The sequence below is a fragment of the Echinops telfairi genome, unplaced genomic scaffold (assembly GCF_000313985.2).
Source record: "Echinops telfairi isolate 266 unplaced genomic scaffold, ASM31398v2 ScPeMD7_7469;HRSCAF=8507_1, whole genome shotgun sequence".
Classification (NCBI taxonomy): Eukaryota; Metazoa; Chordata; class Mammalia; order Afrosoricida; family Tenrecidae; genus Echinops; species Echinops telfairi.
The window spans coordinates 112,080,220-112,100,397 of record NW_022111373.1 but is presented as its reverse complement, the minus strand read 5'-3'; the positions used below and the strand labels follow the sequence as shown (position 1 = coordinate 112,100,397).

At 39.7% G+C, this 20,178-nt stretch overlaps 1 protein-coding gene across 2 annotated transcripts in view; it reads right to left on the bottom strand.

Annotated features, from left to right (window-relative positions):
• Nucleotides 1–4,336: 4,336 nt before the first annotated feature.
• RICTOR (RPTOR independent companion of MTOR complex 2) overlaps nt 4,337–20,178 on the bottom strand; it is an 84,957-nt gene continuing 69,115 nt past the window's right edge. Inside the window, exons 29-37 of one of the 2 annotated variants that reach the window (XM_013008655.3) lie at nt 18,509–19,520; nt 18,148–18,219; nt 12,920–13,097; nt 12,178–12,262; nt 11,028–11,261; nt 9,503–9,658; nt 9,065–9,188; nt 8,286–8,424; nt 4,337–8,159 (exon numbers count right to left, since the gene is read on the bottom strand). In XM_013008655.3, the coding sequence (XP_012864109.1) occupies nt 8,085–8,159; nt 8,286–8,424; nt 9,065–9,188; nt 9,503–9,658; nt 11,028–11,261; nt 12,178–12,262; nt 12,920–13,097; nt 18,148–18,219; nt 18,509–19,520 (2,075 nt within the window). In that variant the 3' untranslated portion in view covers nt 4,337–8,084. The remainder of the gene's footprint in view (nt 8,160–8,285; nt 8,425–9,064; nt 9,189–9,502; nt 9,659–11,027; nt 11,262–12,177; nt 12,263–12,919; nt 13,098–18,147; nt 18,220–18,508; nt 19,521–20,178) is intronic. The other variant, XM_013008654.3, reaches the window with a different exon arrangement.

Genomic DNA, 20,178 nt, shown 5'->3' with positions numbered 1-20,178 from the left:
CTGATGCCAAGTTCATTTTGGTATATCCCAGCTTCTTGGATTATTTGCTCAGCGTAAAGATTAAGCAAGTTGAAAGGACACAGCCCTAGCACACTTCTTTCCGGATTCTAAACCACATTGTATTCCTTTGGTCTGTTAAAACAATTGCCTCTTGGACTGTGTTCAGGTTCTGAATGAGCACAATTAAATGTTCTGGAACTCTGATTCTTCTCAAGGCTATCCAGTTTGCTATGAGCCACACACTAGCATAGTCAATAAATAGCATAGTCAAATAGCATAGTCAATAAAACACAAGTAAACATCTTTCTTGTATGGTCTGCTGTGGGGTTAAAGGGAAGAGGGAACCCCACAAAACATCACAGGTTCGGTAGGATTGTACAGTGATAATAAGTAGAGATTATAGTAAAGTCATAGAGAGCATGAGAGTTAAAGGATGGAGTCAAGTAATGGAGTCAGACGCAATTCATGGTAGCATTGCTCACCTAAGCCCCGCTTGATGGTCCTCGTGGAGGGGGCTTAGCCGTCAGAGAAGCAGCAGCTGCCTCGTCCTCCTTAGCCACCTTCTCCAGCCACCCTCCCGAGAACCTGGGAGCCTCATTATTTATTGCTAACCACGCATCATATCACTTTAGGGGGATCTGATTACAGAGTCATACATCACAGAAAGGGGCAATACATTTCATTCATGAACAAGTTTGATCATTCTGGTGTCTCATACAATAAAACAGACAATTACTATTCTGGGAGGCATGCAAGTCCCCTGATGGCAGACAATAACCTAAGTCACAGGGAGGGGTAGCAACATAGGCAATACAATCAATAGGAGGGGGATGACCTAGGGGTGTGCCCACATTTGTTGTGGGGAAAAGTGGTCTGCTTGATCTAGACAGCTGATAATGGCTACCTAACCTCGGTCATCCTTGGGCGGGTTTGACCTCTCTGGTATCTCCTACAAGTAAACAGACAACCACTATCCTTATCAGAAGGGAGTGGGTCTTATTTAGGGTGAGTCAGACTAATAGTCCAGATGGCTGATGCTAGGGAGAAGAACCTCTGACCTACTTTCGCTGCCTAGTGAACAATCATTTTCAAGCTAAATCTGGCATATATTTTGGGGAGACAACTGAAGAGAAATCTTTCTGTTCCTCACAGTCTGCTGAGGTAGTTTACTATGCCAATCTGGCCGATAAACACGTGAGGTTAATTGAAGGATGGAGGGATAAATGGCTCGGTGAGCCTTGCCTTTCTAGTTCTCAGGTCTCTTGCTTTCTGATGGTCGGACCAGGGTGCAGCTGCCTTAGCCAGTTCCCTGCTTTAGCTGGCAAGGCTCCCTTCCTGCAGGACATCCCTGAGAAGCCGCATGGACCTACCCCTATGCAGCCCTGGGTGCTGGAGCAGCCATGTGGAGACCCGTCAGCGATGAGATGCTTACACATTCACTGACTCGGCTTTCCCCCTGCAGTCGGCATCATTGTGTCTGTTTTGTGAGATGGAGGAGGACTTTGTGGATTGGTGTTGGACATATGGGTTAATGTTGGACTTGTGGGCTTGGGCAGCACTGGGTTGGGATGTTTTCTTGATGTGCACTTAGCCTTTACATAAAACTCTTATACATGAGTTTCTGTGGATTTGTTTCTCTAAAGTACCCAGACTGATACATCTGCTTTCAGTCAAGATCCATCTGACATCAGCAGTGATATCCCTTGTGGTGTCCTCTTTGGAATCCAGCTTGAATTTCTGCTATCACCCTGTCAATATATTACTGTAACCATTGTTGAATGACACTGAGGACTTTTTATTTGTATGTGATATTAAAGATGTTTGCTAAGTTCCACATGTTGGACTTCAGGGTCATCTTTCCTTAGAAGGGGTATAAATACAGCTCTCTTCCAGACAGCTGGCTAGGCAACTGGCTTCCACATTTCTTGGTGTAATAAGTGCCTCCCCAGTGGTTCATCAGCTTATTCAAACATTTCAGTTGGTATTCCATCAATTCCTGTAGCCTTATTTTTTTTTACAATCTTCAGTGCATCTTGGGCTCCTTGTCACTGGTTCTCTATCCTACACTACCTCTTGAGATGGTGGAATGTCAACTGGTTTTGTAATAAGTGAAAGGCATACAGAACTTTGATTAAAAGAAAGACAGCCCAATCTTAAAACGAAGAGAGGACTTGAATAGATATTTCACCTGAGGAGATTTCAATGGCAACTAAACACATGGAAAAGATGCTCAATGTTATTCAAATACAAGATACCATTTTGCTCCCAGTAAAATGGCTATGATTAAAAAAAAAAAAAAAAGACAGCAGTAACCACTACCAAAACCCAAACTAACTCAGGAAATCACAAACAGGGCTGGAATATGGGCCTCTTTCCAATGCTAACTGGTACCATTGTGTAGTAGTTGCTCAAAAAGATGAACTATTTGAGAACGAGGGTAGATCAAGGGACATTGCTCCCAGGGCTCGTTCTCACATGCACGGGGGCGGGGGGTGGGGTGGGGTGTTTATGCTAAACACAGTGTTTCACAGCTTGTCTCTGCAATGTGGACGGCTGCACTTTTCTTAGAAATACTTAAAAAAAAAAAATCCCATCAAAATTTGCTTCTGCAGGTACCTGCTGGGGCCAGTCCAATGCGAGAGGGAGGTCAGCTCAGTTTACGGCTACTGTCTGAGTTTGGGATCCCAATAGACAATCTTGATTTTCTTGAAGGACACAGATTGATCACAGACATCGTCTTGAAATTTTCCTTGAAAACTGCATTAGTGAGCAAAAGGGCAGGAAATACATCGAGGAATTACATAATCCATCAAAACCATGCACTTGCTCAATCGCGAGTAGCCAGGGCTGTGCTCTGAGGACTCTCTCACGGGGAAACTTTACCCATGCACGCTCTCCAGTGCTGATCGTGCCCCTTGGACCTCTAGTCCCGTTTCAAGGGATGCTGAAAAGAAACATAATTTAAGCCCCTCGAGGACACCCCACAAATGTTATTTTCATGTGGCATAACCAGAGCACACCCTTCTGGTTGGATGTGGAGTATTCGAGGGATGGTGGAGTATCTGTTTCACTCTTTTTGAAATCAACGTCTTTTATTTTGAATATTTTATATAGCAATACTTATGTATTTTTTCACAAGTTAAATCAAAATAGCCTTTAGAAAGGCCAACTAAAATTCTCAGTGATCAGTAGCAAAATGAGTACTTTAAAAGTTTCTTTTGGGGTCACTGATATTTTGTTGAACAATGAACACATGATGTGGGAGCCAATGGGAAAAATGACATATAGAACTAAAGAGTCATCTGAAATAACTCTATTCTTTAAGTGAGATATATTTTATCTCAGATCCTTGCTTTTTGACACTAAATTTTATTTTCTAAGCCTAGTTATTTTGCTTGTGTTTTCTTCTGCCACTAGGTGGCTGTAGGATAGCCTTTCTAATCAGGTCAGTTAAATGACCAAGAAATCAAATACTGTACTCTGTGAAGAAGAGTCCTCCTCTTTGTCATCACTTGCCTTATTACAGTATGTAACCCCCGCCCCCAAATATTCAGAGCTGTAAGTCTAAAGATAGCTCTATTTTTTGGAATAATGATGATTTGAGATAAGTACCTGTAAACAAGCTTGCTTCCCTTAGAGAACATAATTCATCTGAACACCTTCAGAAGGGTCCCTATCCGTGTTACTGAACTAGAACCTTATCCGCCCGCCTTGCCCACAGGCCCCCTTTCCTGGGAGTCATACGTGTCAGCACCCGGACATGATCCAGGCCACATATCCATGGATTTGTTTAAAATCTTGAAATAAAAGCAACAGCACGAGTTTAAGAATTTTAAGTACATTTTATTAACAATGAATCCCTTTGATAAGATTATGCTTCAGGAGGCTTTTAATGCCCTTGACAATCTGTACACCTTGTACAAAACAAGAAAAATCACAACAACAACAAAAAAATCAAGGTGAGCAAAACCATTTCGGGACAAATCTTATTTAAATTATACACAACTCAATGAAATATTCTTACGGAAATATATAAATACTTTTTTCTTTCTATGTTACAGTTTTACAATATAAATCAGATTTCAATGTCTCTTCAGTGACCTACATACACCAGAACCTCCAAATATGTAGCAGCGTTACTAAAATTAAAAAAGAAAATCATGTGGTCAGGAAGCCAGAAGTCTGAGATTCTTTTCACAATCCCTTCCCACCCTCAGAATGCATTTACACCATTTGTTTTACAATGCAGCTTTAGGGTTTCAGACAGGCCAGTAATGTAACGTTTATTCTCAACTACTGTCTATGAATTTAATTTTAATCCCCCACCCCTCCCCCACCCCTAACCCATGTATTTGCATCTTGGGCTAAAGCAACCTATTTAGTGGCAAAATTGCAAGGTCTGATTTCAGGGGCATACACGCTCTCTCACATTAAACAGCTCAAAAGAGTCAAACGACATGTGCACTGTAGGCATGCTGTGGCACTGCTCTCCACGGGGCAAGTCCATACTCCGCCTCCTCTGGATGGAAAAGACCCTGGGAGCCGGGCTCAGCGGTCCCCGACCTCAGTGGTCGCCAGCAGCAGCAAGGGCAGGCTTTTACATGACCGCTCGCTCGCTCTCGACAGGAAGATACTTTGTATACTTTGTGAATGGGGAGATGATGTGGACCTTTCCCAAACGTCCCCTGTGGAAAACATGAAATGTTTTCAATTCTAAACAGTTCTTCTCATGAAATCTCTCGAAACCAAGTCTCCCTTTTCTATTTTTCATGTTTTAATGAATTGTGAGTTTGAGACAAAACTGGAGGAAAGGACTCGGAAAACTAAAGGTGCCTTCCAGAGGAAATTTCCCAAGGTAATTTACAAAGTGAATCTGCACTCAAAAATTAGCACCTCACACTTCCCATGCAAAAATAACTGCAGCTGTAATTTGAATGACAGAACATTGACCTGTTTTTATTGCTTAATGATCTGTGTGCTTTCACGCGGTGCTAAAAGGCAAGCTCCAAATGGAATGCGGTTGAATTGCTTATAAACCGCAGAAGACAACTCTAAGGAGTCACTGGCACCTCACTCACTGTGGAGAACTTTGCCACTGTGACATGGACCACTGAGGCTGACAGATCTCCAGCTCCGAGGAACCTGTCCTCACTGTCAGCTCAGAGTCATGGGCGTGGGAAGGTGTCCACCTCCACAGGGCCTCCGAGGACATACAGGATGTCCTTGTACTACCAAGTCTGTTAGAAAACTGCTCACTGGGCCAAAGACCCCTGCCCCCAAGGCGACCTAAGCGTAGAACAGGAAATAAAAGGATAAGAAATTTTAGACCACATTGTTATAAATACTAAATTTCTAATTTTCTAACCTGTCAGTATTTACTTAGTATATGAGGCTGAAATCTGTTCTTGAAAAGAAAAATTCAATTAGAAATGGCAATGCACTTCACAGAAATTAGAAATTCACAGTTTACAACCAGCACAACTGCCCAAATTATTGCCCCAAATTAGGCAATAATTACCCACAGAACAAATTTATATAGACTAAGTTTAATTCTAAAATCTTGAAAAACTACAGTATTGACATTATTTTGGTATTCTACAGCCTGATAATATCTATTATTTATAGATGACTTTCTCAATGAGTTCTATTACCACTGACAGCATTCCTAATACTTTCTGCTGTAGTTGAATATTCTTAATCATCTAATTTAATAGCTTGGCACTGCATCTGAGCATTTTTCATTTTAAAGGTCTACTTTTATACAAACAAATACTCAAAGAAAACATATTAAAACCTGTCAGGAAAATCAAGGATAAACCAAATAGTACTACAAGTTTCAATACAGACCTTTCTTTGTTTTGCTTTTAGTTTACTATAAACCGCAGCTCTCAGTGTCTCCCCAAACTTAAGTGCTATAGGCAGATGTGATGGAACGAGGCCTTTCAAAGGAACCATCAAAAAGTTTTCAAGCTAACAGTAACTACCTCTTAATGTCAGGAAGGAAGACAGGTGGAGTATGAGGATGGGGTGGTGCTGTCAACAAATGACTGGCTACTTTAGAGAGATTAAACACAGATTCCATACTCTGGTAACTGAGGTAGTATTTAAAACAAATGTCTAAAACTTATTATTCCCACTGTGAGTAAGATTATCATGTTACTTCCTTTGGGTTTTTAACCACTAGTTGGTCTAGTATCTCTTGACAGTTGGTTCTCTGGAAAGGCAGTTTAAGTACCCAAGTCCAAAGACCAACGTGGTAGGCAATGCTCTTCTGAAAAGTACTACTGACTTCTAAATAAACACTTGGGGTGAGCCACAAACTGACGTTGAAAAACATGTTTTATCTTCAATAGGGCTTTCTGAGAGCAAACGTGAACCACTTTTTAACAGAAGCAGCAGCTTACAGCCCTTATCCGCCTGCTGTAATGTAAGCTGCTGTGCAGTGCACACGAGAACAATTCACTGAAGTGCAGTCAAAGAGGTGTTAGGAAGGGAGATGAAATGCTTCACTTCAACAGGAACTTTCAGTGCCAGCAAATTAAAAAGAAAAAACAAAAACGCATCTCTGTGAGTTATACTTTCTTGTTCACAGGGTTCTTTTACAGAGAACTCAAAGAACAAACCCATTACAGCGAGGATCTGCAATGTGGGAAAATAGTCATCAGTGGGCCATAACTGTGACAAAGCTGACGCGTGATTGTGAAACAATTAATTGGTATACACAAATGAATTTAAAAAGGGTCCTAATCAGTCCAGCTGGATTTTTTTCTACTTATATAGATCTCAAAAAAGATATTCCTTTCATTTACAAGCATTCTAATGATGGCCATGCTACTTTTATATACAAGTTTGCATATATGTTTAATTCCTGTAAAAATTTCCAAGTATCTTTAGACATATACAAATTAAAGGAAAACAAATAACCTTGCCCTCATCAACTAAACAATTTCACAAATGTGATGAAGGCAATTACTATACTCATAAACTCACCTATCACTGCATTTAATTTGTGCAAAACAACATCACTGGTATAAAATTAAATTACTGCTGCTTTAAAATTTGGGGCTTAAGGCTTTTCACTACAATTTTTAAACTTAATAACAAGTTTTGGTACCTTAAAAAAATATGGCTCTTATTTTCCCTTGGAATGTGTAAATTGTAGGCAAACTTACCTTTTCCTCGGGCGAGCCAACGTTTTATCTAATGCTTGCTTTTGCTTTGGGTCTAAATTACTAGTGCTTGCTCAAGTTCCCATCCACAGTAATGATATGGGAAGCTGACTTGAACAAATGTTCACTGAAAACCTAGGCATTCTATAAATGGAAAATACCTTCATGTGAATTATAACATGGTTTTCTGATTTTAATCAGGAACTGTAGTGAAAAACCTTAATCCAAGGTTCATATAGCCTACTCTATTACACTGAAACAAAGCTGAAGAGATAGAAAACAAATAAGAACATTAATGTAATCCTAGTAACATTAAAAAAATAACTTAGAAGTCCTGGCTTGTTGAGGCTCTTTTGCTTTGAGGTTCCAAACCTCTGAAGTAGTGTTACCAACATGAAGAGAAACGGGGCCAGGCCAAGCTTCCCCCTGGAATACCAGCAGTGAGCGAACACCCTGTTGCGTAATAGGATGCAGCCGTCGAGACACAAAGTCCTGGTGTCCTCGAATGGTTGAGTGAACAAGGCATCTTTACATTTACCCTAAAACCAGACATTAACTGTGTGAGGTGCCTCTGCATATCCTACTGCTGATCCACTGTTTTTATGCTCTTAAAAGGAAAACAAATAGGATGCCTGCAAAGGCACTCAGCGCTTGGCTCTTGCATACATTGGTCGGTAAAACTGTGGTAATAAGTAATGAACATGGCCCCCAGCCCTGAGGGCTCGTTGCGCGAGAGCAGGAAGTCGTTTTGGTTGGGAAGTCAGCAGTCCCACTGCTCAGGTGCCAGTCATCTCTGGAAGAGTGCAGGAGATACTCCTGTCTTTGCTGCCCAGCCAGTCAGCATGTCTGAGGCTTTTAGGAAATCTACCAATATTACTCTATGTAGGATCTACCACCGACATCACTAACATGCGGTCAGGATTCAGCAGATGTATCCACTACGGATTGCTTTGGTGATGTTGCCAACACAGCCTCGGCTTCTTCATGCATCTAAGAAAGAAGCGTGAACACATCAATACCCATCAAGCACATGAATCAACACAATCGCTCTTTTCACTTCACCCAAACATAGAATTCACCTTGCAAGACAAATCCCAGAAGCACAAATGGACTTACCTGTAAAAACTGTACATCTTGAAATAACTCCTGTATAAACCTCCGGCACTGCAGTCGAAAGGTGCAGTGGGACAGCAAGTGGGACACCTCCGAATACAAGCATATGTCGTCAAACGTCTGCGGGTATTTTTCCTTAATGCTGAAGACAAAGAAAGTGGTAACTATTTTTAGATATAACTATTTTCTTCCCAAAGGATCATCTAATTTTTAAACTAGTTTTCTGTCCTGATCCTGATTAAAATATATCTGAGGGATGGCATAAAAATGTATTAATGATTCCTACTTTTCGTTTAAATTAGACTATTTTAAGTTTGTAGTTATTTCTTTATAAACTAAACTACCACCAAGGGTAGAATGTTTCCTAGAGAGAGAGAGAAATATTCTTTCTCCCCGGCATGAGAAAACGCAAAATTTAGTTATCAACCCATTCAGATTATTTTCAAAATTGTTTGCAAGCAGAAATTAGCTTTTAAAATTATTGACGCTATTCATATCTTTGGCTGAAATGTTCCTGTATATGTTTCAACACTTCCAACCACACTGTTCAGCTAGGACGTGATCACCTTGGATTCAGCTGTGGGGTAGGCTCCCCAGACAAGGCTGGAGTCTCCTCTCTCCTGCATTCCACATGGTGTCATGTTGTTTTAGTTGGAATAAATGAAGAAAAGCCAGCCTCAAGTATGTACACAGTTAATGACTACTGATGTAAGCGAATTAGTCTACCTTTTTTGAAGTATATCAAATATCTCTTTTCACCATCATGCAGAAAAAATACTCACGTTAAGAGTCCAGTTTCATGACATTTAGTTGAAACGGAACTACTCAAATTAACGACTAATCTTAGAACTTCTTTTCGGAGGAGGATACGGCACATTGGTGTATCATCTGGAATTGTTTTCACACCTGGGGGGGAAAGTCAGTGTAAAGCACTTCATCTATATCACAGGAGGGCATGTTATGACTCACGGACTTGCTTTAAGACTGCACCTGAAGACCTAACCCTCATCTAACAGGTCTTTTTGGGAACAAAACTCTAATGACAGCATCCAGCTCAGGGCAAATGGTAACTGATGGTCCAGTTGCAATATGAGTCTGCTAAATATACTTCACTAAGACTGGCTTGCCACAAGTCTCCGACAGCTTTAAGGTATTAATATCTACGACAATTTCAAGGGCGGTTTCAGTCACTATGATTTGGTTTGAATCTGAAAACTTACCGAGGAGCAACTCTGTGCTTTTGGTGCTGCTGGCGGAGCCTTCTGGAGACACCCCATCACTGCACCCAGAAATCCCCGAAAACTTAGAGGGAATCACTTCCAATGGGTTAGAGATGGTCTGCTCACACCAGTCAGAATACGGAATGTCTTGAAGGTCTACAGATAAAGTACACATTCATTTTAATTAGTACTAGAATGTTTAATTCCTATGCTTGCATTGTATACTATAGGGATGCTTCTTGGAATCTCTCTTCATAATGATTTCCATTAATTTTCCCATAATGAATATTTTCCAAGGAAATTCAAATTGCTCAGAGAATGACACCTCAGATAGTGAAATGTGCTACATTCTAAAACTTAATTTTCTTAAACTACAGAATATAGGAAAGTCAATATTGTACAAAATCAAATGTAGATGTATATAGTAGTAAAGGTACCTTAGTTATTTACTCCATTCCCATTTCTCCTTTAAGTAAATCCTCCTTTCCATGGGTAAATACTCTTATAAGTTTGATATAATACATACATACATATAAGTTCAGATCTTTTGCTAACTGGTATATTTCCTTTCTTGCGCTTATTGGTGGGATTAAATCCTGTATTGTTCTATTCTATGACTTGCGTTTCCCATTTAAGTACCAATATATAATCACATTTAACACATCAAAACTCCTAAATCAAACATTGTCACAGAGTCTAATGTTTAGTTTATCTGAGAATTTAACTTACTCGATTACCCATGCTACGGTACTCCTCGTTGGGACGTATTCGTGGCTGCTCAACATTTTTGATTGAGAATGTTCCTGAACATGTATATTCTCAGGAGTGACCATGGCAAATGTAAACCAAGAAGACCCTGGCTACCCTTTTAGGACATAAATCACACCATCTCAGTGTTGTAAGCAATTTTGAAAATTATATAGAGCTTTCATCTTATTTTTAAAAGATTCAGAAAATGGCAGCATCTACTCAGCTAGCAGGCAGGATTTTGTTTTTCTTGACAGTAATGCCAAAGCACATTGTCAGAGGAGGAGGCGAAAAGCTCCATGTTCAAAAGCCCAAAAGCTAAACCAGGGTCAATATGTACTAACTACTTCTCCCTATCTTGGTTTCCATACAATAGAGAGATATCAGCAGCTCACCTTACTGCTAGTGTTTTCCTGAAAGTACTGTTTAAATACTAAGCAGAATGTGGGCTAGTCCCTTGGAAAATGAGATCTGTAAATTTAGTGCAGTTCAAACATTTTAGACATAAGGAAATCATGTATTTGTCAGACACTGACAAGTAAAACATGCCACTCAAACACTGTACCTGGCTTTTAAGAATATTAAGAGTACCAGAAACAACTTGGAAACTAAAGTTAACATTGAATAACCAGCTAAGTTATATAAATGTGCCATTTTAGACTCAGCAGAGGTAGTGAAAATGGAGGCAGAGTCCAGATCAAAAAGGTAGGTGACAGGTGCCCAGTGACTGCAGCTGATTCAGTCAGGTGGATTCCCCTGGAAGGGCAGAGCCACTCACCCGAATGACTACATATTGCACTTAGTTGGTTACTGGGTTGGAAACCCAGAATTTCAATACAGACACAATAAAGGCAGTTATCGTCTGTGTGTTCCTGGAGTCCCGTGTCTTCTGTACTTTCTAAAAACAGAGAAGCGTCTGAATGGATGGAATTCATTATTTCTGTAAGACTCATCTGCTGCCGCAGCAAGTGGAAAGAATTTTTTACAAGACCCCCGGTTCCAGATGGAAGACCTGTGCATAAGGAAATATAAAAACACAAGGTGAGAAAGACAGTTGTCAGTACTTTATCTTTTGAAGTACCTTAACTTGATAAAAATAAAAAATGAAATTATATAGAAAATAAAACTAGAATTCCTTTTAAGGCTCATAATCTAACTTTACCTGGAGAAAAAAATTTGCTTTAAATAATGAAAATAAAATCAGTACATATATTTGTATTACTTTAAATGTGACTCAATACAAAACCGAACAGGCTCATTTATATATACCATTAAGGCTCATTTCAATCATTCTCAATATTTGTTTGAAAAGAAAAAAAGAGAGTAGTGATCTTCATTGTACAATCACTTGTTTAACAAAAGTTTACAAATCTATAAAACCTATGGTTTTTATGCATCTATTCATAAAATATTAAAATGCATAATGAGGAGAGAATATTTTTAAGTACATTTAGATCTCCTCACCCCAAACTGTTGTGTCTTACACCTATGAGAACTAATATTACAAATGTCTCATGCACTGCTTTCTAAAACTTGGAGCGATTGATCTGGTTTTGTCTTCATGAGAGATTTCTTAAGTCTCTTACATGCATTTGCTATTGTTTAACACAAACCATCTCAAAATGAGGACCTGATGCCGGGGGCTTAAGTGGAGAGCAAATGTTTTGAGAATGACGAGGGCAATGAATGTACAAATGTGCTTTACACAATTGATGTATGTATGGATTGCGATAAGAGTTGTATGAGCCCCTAATAAAACGATTAAAAAAAAAATCTTGGTATCATTTTCAAGTTGATGAAAAGGTAAGTCTGAGTTTTCCGTTTCATCGTACTAGAAAGAACCAAGCATCAGTAGTCCCCCCACCCCCACCCCCTTCACCCCAGCCCCAAGGGGGAGGCATTTCCAGAGAAGAGAGGCTGTACATTACCTCCCGAGTCGTGGGCAAACACTCTCGAAGCTCGATCATCTTGGGGAGATAGATTTTTTGTCTGAAAATAGGGAATATCCTTTACCTAAATAAAGAAATTATAATAAGCTCTGTTATTAAAAAAGTCCATGTTATAAGTATCAACAAGATTTAACGAAATACAATTTAAAAAGAACTAAAGTATACAGTTTATAATGCAAAGTTAAATAGAACTAAAGCATACAGTTTATAATGAAAAGTATACTAAAGAAGTTTAAAGTACCGAAACTTGAAGAAATTACTCTAAAAGTCTTTATTGTATTCTTGGTGAGTTAAATGGACGTTAAATGCTCAGACATTGTATATTCTTTAGTACTATATGCAATTTAAGGATCTGTGGTTGGGCGTCTCGTGAGGTTAGGGTTACCTTATAAGGTTGAGCACCACATGTAGCGGCTTTATACAGTAGAAACATGTCCAAGAATTAAAATACAAGAAAGTCACACATAGCTAACAAGGTTAGTTACGTATTTCTAGACATGAATAAAAAAATAAAACATGATGCTTATTTAACAAAGAAAAAGATAATGTTCTGGGGACTTCAAGATACTAAATAAAATATAGAGGAATCATGAAAGGGGAAACAATTATCTTAAAATTCGTTTAAGTGAAAATGATTTAAAAATCACCTTTCCTAACATTTACTAAACTTTCATTGCTAGCAAGCAGTGAGAGAGTATGGAAAAAGAATCTAGTGACAAACCTGGAATATGTCATTGATGTCTACTGGAAGAGCAAGGCCGATGTAGTCGTCAGAGCGACCATATGTAGCACTGGACACCATGGACCTCACTGAGGAGGACCGTTGTAGGGTATTTTGATTAATAGGACTTAATAAATCTTCTTTATCTAACGAAGCGTAACTTAAAGCTTTCATGAACCTAAAATACCACACACACAAAACAAATGCTTGCATTAGTTTCTTAATTTGTAATATTAACCATGAGTAAGGATACCCCAAATCAACGTGGGACTCCTGACATGAGATGGTGGCTAAGCTAAAGTTTGAGTTTGGTGAAACTCAATTTTAACTCAAAAAATACCTCTGCAGCAGGAGTGTAGCCCAGCATTCTTGTCTCCTGAGAAAAATCACTAGGTAAACAACTTCAAAGAAACACAAAGTTCTGTTTTCTTAAGGGTTTTTTCTTTCTACTTCGGAAGCAGGGTCCAAAGCAGTTCTTCAAACAGATGTTTACGCAAACTTTAGTTCTGTGCACACCCTCCCTGCAGGCATGCAAGGAGGGCTTGTGTTTCAGGACTGGACATACTCAACAGAATGGTTATTTTGCAACTTAAAAACAAAAACAAAACAGAACTCGAGAAGCATATATAATCTGTCCATCACCTGTACCTTCATCCATTTTGTCACAAGTACCCAAATGTCAACCTGTCACTGAATTCTGGCTGGAGCTTCTTCTAAACTCCCTGAACCATCTCCTCCTTGGGTCACTTGGTTCAGAATCTTCTGGACCTTATAATTCCCAATTGCAAACTGCCTTGCCTCTCAATAAAAGCTCGTCACTTTTTATTTCGACTAGACCTTGGCGATTTTGCTCTTTGACAATCACGTAAAGAAATTATGTCCTACTGTAGTACATGCACTTAAAATACCTATTAAAAATTGATATGCAAAGGGTTATCTCAGTAATATTGAATGCTACCACAAAACAACTGCTTGTGGTTTCCCAAATAAAGGTTGCAAGGTGGGCAATGGAATTTTCTGACAATGGAATTTTAAGATAAGAAGTGGTTTTAAACTACCTCAATAAAATGGTAACTTTCAACCTTTGGAAGAAATGAAAAAAACTGACCTCAGAAGTCAAAGGTATGATCCAAATACTATCTTCACAATTACTTGAGACTGTTAGATTTGTTGTCATATAATCAATAATACATCTATTAACTATATTTAATGTTTTATGTATAAAAATAAGCTCAATTACTTGTTAGGCGGTAATTACTCTAATGCATTCATTATCAGCTTAAGATTTGTGTTACAGGGAACCAAAGCCCATCTGTAGGCAACTGGACACCCCCTTATGGAAGGGTCGCGGGCAGGAGACGAGCCAGTCAGGGTGCAGTGTAGTAATGATGAAACATACAACTTTTCTCTAGTTCCTAAATTCTTCCTTCCCCCTATCCCCCCAACAATCATGATGCCAATTCTATCTTACAAATCTGGCTAGACCAGAGGATGTACACTGGTACAGATAGGAACTGGAAACACAGGGAATCCAGGATAGATGATCCCTTCAGGACCAGTGGTGAGGGTGGCGATACTGGGAGGGTGGGGTGGAAAGAGGGAACCGATTATAAGGATCTACATATAACCTCCTCCCTGGGGGACAGACAACAGAAAAGTGGGTGAAGGGAGATGCCGGACAGTATAAGATATGACAAAATAATAATTTATAAATTATCAAGGGTTCATGCGGGAGGAGGAAGCGGAAAAATGAGGAGCTGATGCCAGGGGCTTACTTGGAGAGCAAATGTTTTGAGAATTATGAGGGCAACGAATGTACAAATGTGCTTTACACAACTGATGTGTGTATGGATTGTGATAAGAATTGTATGAGGCCCCAATAAAATGATTAAAAACAAAAAAGATTTGTGTTACGTTGGAGACAGTTTAACAAAATAGCAAAATGGGTTAACTTTATAGAAACAATTATTACAATAGCCCTACCTGAAGGGCTATTTCGTCAATGTACTGGACAGTGATGCCATAACAATTACGGTATACTAATATTTCTAAAAGTTATACTTTACTCACATAAATTCTTGTTCACACACTAGATATTCTAAAATATTTACTGGGCATCTTCTTTATATGTACTAGGCACTATGTAAGATTGAACATCTCCATGTATATTGCTATTTGAAAAGTTGTATCATTTACAATGTACTGATATTAATATAGTCTTATATTGAAATAAGATGATTCTGTAAAACACATTTTAAAATGCTTCGTAAACGTAGGGATTAAGATCATTCCTAATTCTAATTAGGAATTAGAAAAAAACCATTCGTAATTTCTACTAAAGTAGAAACAAAATGATCATTTTGCTGTAAGTTGATTTTGTACCATTAAGATCAGGATTAGACCAGAGGCTTTGGTAGAAAAGAATATCCACTAGATCTTTGGCACTCTTGACAGTGACGAGAAAGGTCCACAGTGACCCTATGGGACAGAGTACACCTGCCTCTGTCAGTTTCTGAAACTGTCGATCTCGACCCGAGGAGCATCTGGTGATTTCCCACTGCTGACCTGCAGTTACCATCCCAATGCAGAACTCACACCAGGGTGGACTGGGTGGCAGAAGGTTTTAGGGAAAAGCCGTCACACGTGGTGCAGGAGCCCTGGGGGTGTAATGGTTGCACGGTGGGTTGCAACCCACATGGTCAGCAAGTGGAAACACCCAGCAGCTCTGAGGGAGAAAGATTGGCATTTCTACTCCTGTCAACAACTACGTCTCAGACACCCACTAGGGTAGTTGAGAGTCAGCACTGACGGTGGCAGTGAGTTTGGTTTTGCTTTTTGTAGCAAGGGCAAATGCTTCCTTCCTGCTTCACTCATGGCTGAGAATTTGTACCACCCACTTACCTCACTGGGAGAATATTACTCACTCACTCATGGGCTATTATTCAAAGGCCAAATAAGAATTTGAATCCAGAATCAACCCATTCAGAGAGGAAGCTTACTAATATCCTAGAAGTTATATTTTTCAATTTGTGGGATGCATTTGGGGACTTGAAACTCAAAGGCCTCAGGCACTTTTTATCACGAATGTCATAAGTAACTAATTTTAGTGTGCACAAAGATCAACACGAGTAAGTGAATCTAATAAAGTGCTGCTTCTGTGTGTATGTGCTAAGAATTCGAGGAGAATTTACAAAGCAGGCCAGTGGTTCTCAAATGGTCCTGGTATACCTGACTGTATAGGGCTCAAGAAGGTCTACGGGGATAGAGAGAGGAGTGACTGAAGGGCCGTCCCGCCCAATACAACAGTAACGGAGTCCCTCTACCTGGATGCACTCTACACGTGGAGAGCTTCTTTTCTAGGTGTGGGGAAAAGAAGAAGAGGTGGGAGGGTTTTTTTGCTTAAACGACCACAAAAAAACTCCCCTGACTGATCCAGTCTAACCTTCCATTAAGGATAAAAAAACAATGATTAGGTCCATTCCCTCAGTGCCAGGATTGGAACTCAGATTCAAGATTCCTAGGTTCAATGTTAACCTAGAAAATTTCGAGTCCCAGTGGGATTTGAATTTTAAGATTGATGAATTCATGCTATCCACTTCACAGTTCTCAATGTCTACTCCTGATTTTATAGGTTACAGAAAAGGACAAAAGAAAACAAAAAATGTCTTAGCCTAGATTACACATCAGCCTTTTAAAGTAAACTCACTTGTAGTTACTGTGTATCACTTTCATTTTATTGGAACTAGCCAAAGAACAGGAACCAAAGCAGGAAGGCTAATGCCAATACACTCATTTTCTTTTTCCTCCATGCAAACTGGGCACATGAACATACACACACACTGCCTTCAAGTTGGTTCCAACGCAGAGCAGCCCTACAGGACAGACCAGAGCTGCCCAGACCTTTCCAAGGCAGCCCACCTTTAAGCAGGCAGATGGCTGCATGTTCCCTGCTGCAAACCTGCCAACAGGTTCAGACTAGTCATCTTTCTGCTAGCAACCAAGTGTTAAACCACTTGGCACCAGGGCTCCTTACCTGGTAAACAGTAGAAACGAAATACATTTTGAAGGATAAATTTGATAAAGATAAACATTTTGTTATATCTTCATGTCTTGTATAAGTTTTCCTTGTTTCTCTAAACTGCATTTTGCTTTAACTTTTCTAAGAAATCAAAAACATCTACTCATCATTTATAATGCTTAGCAAATCTTCAGGAGAATTTTCAAATAACCTCCTCTTGTAACAAAAAATATAGAATATAAGGATGCACAAAGATGAAAGAATCAGTGATTTGGGATAACTATCTTTTCTGGCTTAGTCTTCTGAATCTTTCAAGTATCACATCCTTTTTCTATGCTTCAATCAATTCAATGAGAAATGATTCTATGGTACATTAAACTCTTCTCTGACAGCTTCAATGAGATAAAATAAAGCCAAATGGATGGTTCAACCTTAAGTACACTTTGGTTATTGTTACTGGGTTACTGTACTGCTTATTCTTACGGTTTCTGGTGGAACAAAATCCACACACTTTACTGCACAGGTGTTTAAGACTGAGCTGTGTGAGATCTGCCTGGCTTTGTTCTGCCTTGATTAGGATGCCAAAGCTGGTAAACTGCTGGTCGAAGAGATAATTAGCCGAATTTAGACAATTTTGTAATCCTCAGGTAGGATTTATTACCTACTCCCAAGAATCCTTTCTGCAAAACGTGTTAGCAGTATTTAAAACAAAATGGCTTAATGGTCTGAAATTTTGGCTATACCGCAGTCAGATAAATTGAAAACGATCAATAATGCTTAACAATGTTGAGTGCGAACAGTAGTAGTAGCTAACTTCTACAGATTACTTTGTGCTATACAATTTTAAGGACCTAATAGTTGTATAAATAAACAATCAAAAAGCAAAAATTATTTGGAATCATTTGGCCCAGGAATAAAATATGTGCATGAATTAAATGTAGCTGTCTATCTTTAAAGAGATATTGTTTTGACCAGTTTGCTATAGTCTTCAAATACAGCACAGCAATCGCTAAATGTCCATAAGTACAGGCCACCTGCTGATGCTGTTGCTGAATCCTGAGGATCAGGTAATTCATTTAGTGCTCAATTAGGTTCCTAGCTAATAATCAGTTACTTAAAACTAACTGAAAATCATGTCTCTGAAATATTTGGTTATCTTAAGTAAATAAATAAGTAACGAGGTCAACCTTTGGGCCTTAAATTGACCTACCTGAAAAGGTTGTTTGTTATTGTAGGTCTTAAGCTCCTGATTCCCCCGACATGCTTCTTTTTAAAATCGATCCTTGCAGAAGCGAGAAATAAATAAAAAAAAGCTTGTGACTCGTGTGTCCTTGCAATGCCTATGTGTTTCCTTTCAGGGTCTAAAGGAGTTTCTTATCCGCCCCCTCGCAGCTGCAAGAATCCTTTTCAAACCATATCGGGTAACTAGGAGCTTATAACCTACCATAGTAAACAATTTTAATAGGTCAGGTCTGTCAAGGTATGTAGACGTAATACCTGGCTAAAGTTTTACATTTAACTCTCTTAAAAGATAGCCATCATTTTTCATTTGTAACAGGACAGTCTCTCACCTGCTGGGCGTCAACCTGGACTCAAAGCTGTGGGCCTTCATGGTGATGGTATCAGTGAACAGCACATCTTTTGCTGGGGATGCCAAGGCTTCAGAATGCGATAAAGATGGGTGCATCCTTTGCTGCTGTAATCGTTTCAGTGTGGCATAGCCGAAGGCATCTCTGGAACTTGTGTAACTGAAGTTACAATCTGCTAGACTTTTAATGGTAGCAAGAGAGGGGGCTTTAAGGGACTGTGCTCTTCTAGGAAGTGTATGAGAAGAACCCGGAGGCACCAGGGACACGGAGTTGGATTTGGAGAGAGACAGGTGGTTAGACTGTGGCGTCAGATAGTGGCTGGTCTTAACAGTTTTAGTACTTACCACAGTACTCATACTTCCACAGTCTGTGTCCACAGTTGTAGCGTCTACGCCTACTGTCTCCCGGGAAGGGCTGGAGCTCATTGAACTGATACCACTGGTTGTCGTGTCTGTATTAAAGCTTTGGCTACGGATTTTCATGTGTGAGCTCGTTGAACTTTCTACAACTAACCTCTCGCGGCTGGTGTTTTCTCTGTGATTTTCTGAACCAAGACTCTTGGTGAATTTTAAGTCATTCTCCCCAATACTTGGAGTGCTACCAGTGTCTTCAGTGTGCTTATTCCCCACAAATGATGTTTCTAATTGCAATGTTTTCTGTACTGTGGAGATGGGGGTGAAATCGTCAGTATGGTTGAGGTCACCAGTGGATGGCTCCGTGAGGGTTCTGATGCGCCTGTTGCTTGTCTTAGTCTCAGACGACACTTTCCCTCCTTTGGGGTCACTGCTACTGCGATGCTTTTTATTAGGCAAACTGAGTGAATTCAAGATACGGTTCTTCACAAGTTTACTAGAAGCAAAGAAAGGGAAGGAATTTTTATCCTTTATAGGTCCAGGTCGGTCATAAAACGCTGGCTCTGCATCCTCATTGATGTCAAGGAAAAATGTACTAGTAGAGCTGCTGCCAAACCGGTCATCCTCCATGATGAACATACCTGAGAGGGCAAACAGAAGCCAGTCACAGATCACATGGCAGAAAAATGGCTTTCCCACTCTCTGCTGGGAAAATAATGGGTTCCACGAACAAGTCATGAGAAAAGAAGTTGCTCGAGACCCAAAATTCAGAAGAAACAGCACTTTGTATTCAAAATGTGGTTACTCAGTAATGTGGAGAGAGAGCTATCTTGTTTTAAGAGCTAAGTATATAATTCATTGGCAAAGAAAGTACCACAGAAGTTGAGGAGGAAGAAATTAATGTGCCCTAGAAGACTACATAAAGAAGGTTCCCTTCAGCGAGGCACTGACACGCAGATGGGGGTGTTCTGCATGCGCAGAGAGGGGCATTCGTTGGGAGCGTTCCCCACAGGGCTGTCTCTCTGCCCCATAATGCTCCTTTTGCAGCTCTAGGCTATCATGTGGACTCTTTCATAAGGCCCTGTAACTTAGTTTTCTCGTGTTTATTCCCTCTGCCCCTTCTCCCATTTTGGGGGATGACTGGACTCTCTAGAGCTACACTGATCACAGACTGTAAGTACACTTGAAATGTAAGACTCTGGTTGAATGAAAAGAAAACTATTTTATAGCCCTGAAGGTTCTATATGCTAGTTCTACTGCCCAACAGGATTGCTAAGGGTCAGAATGTACTTGATTGCA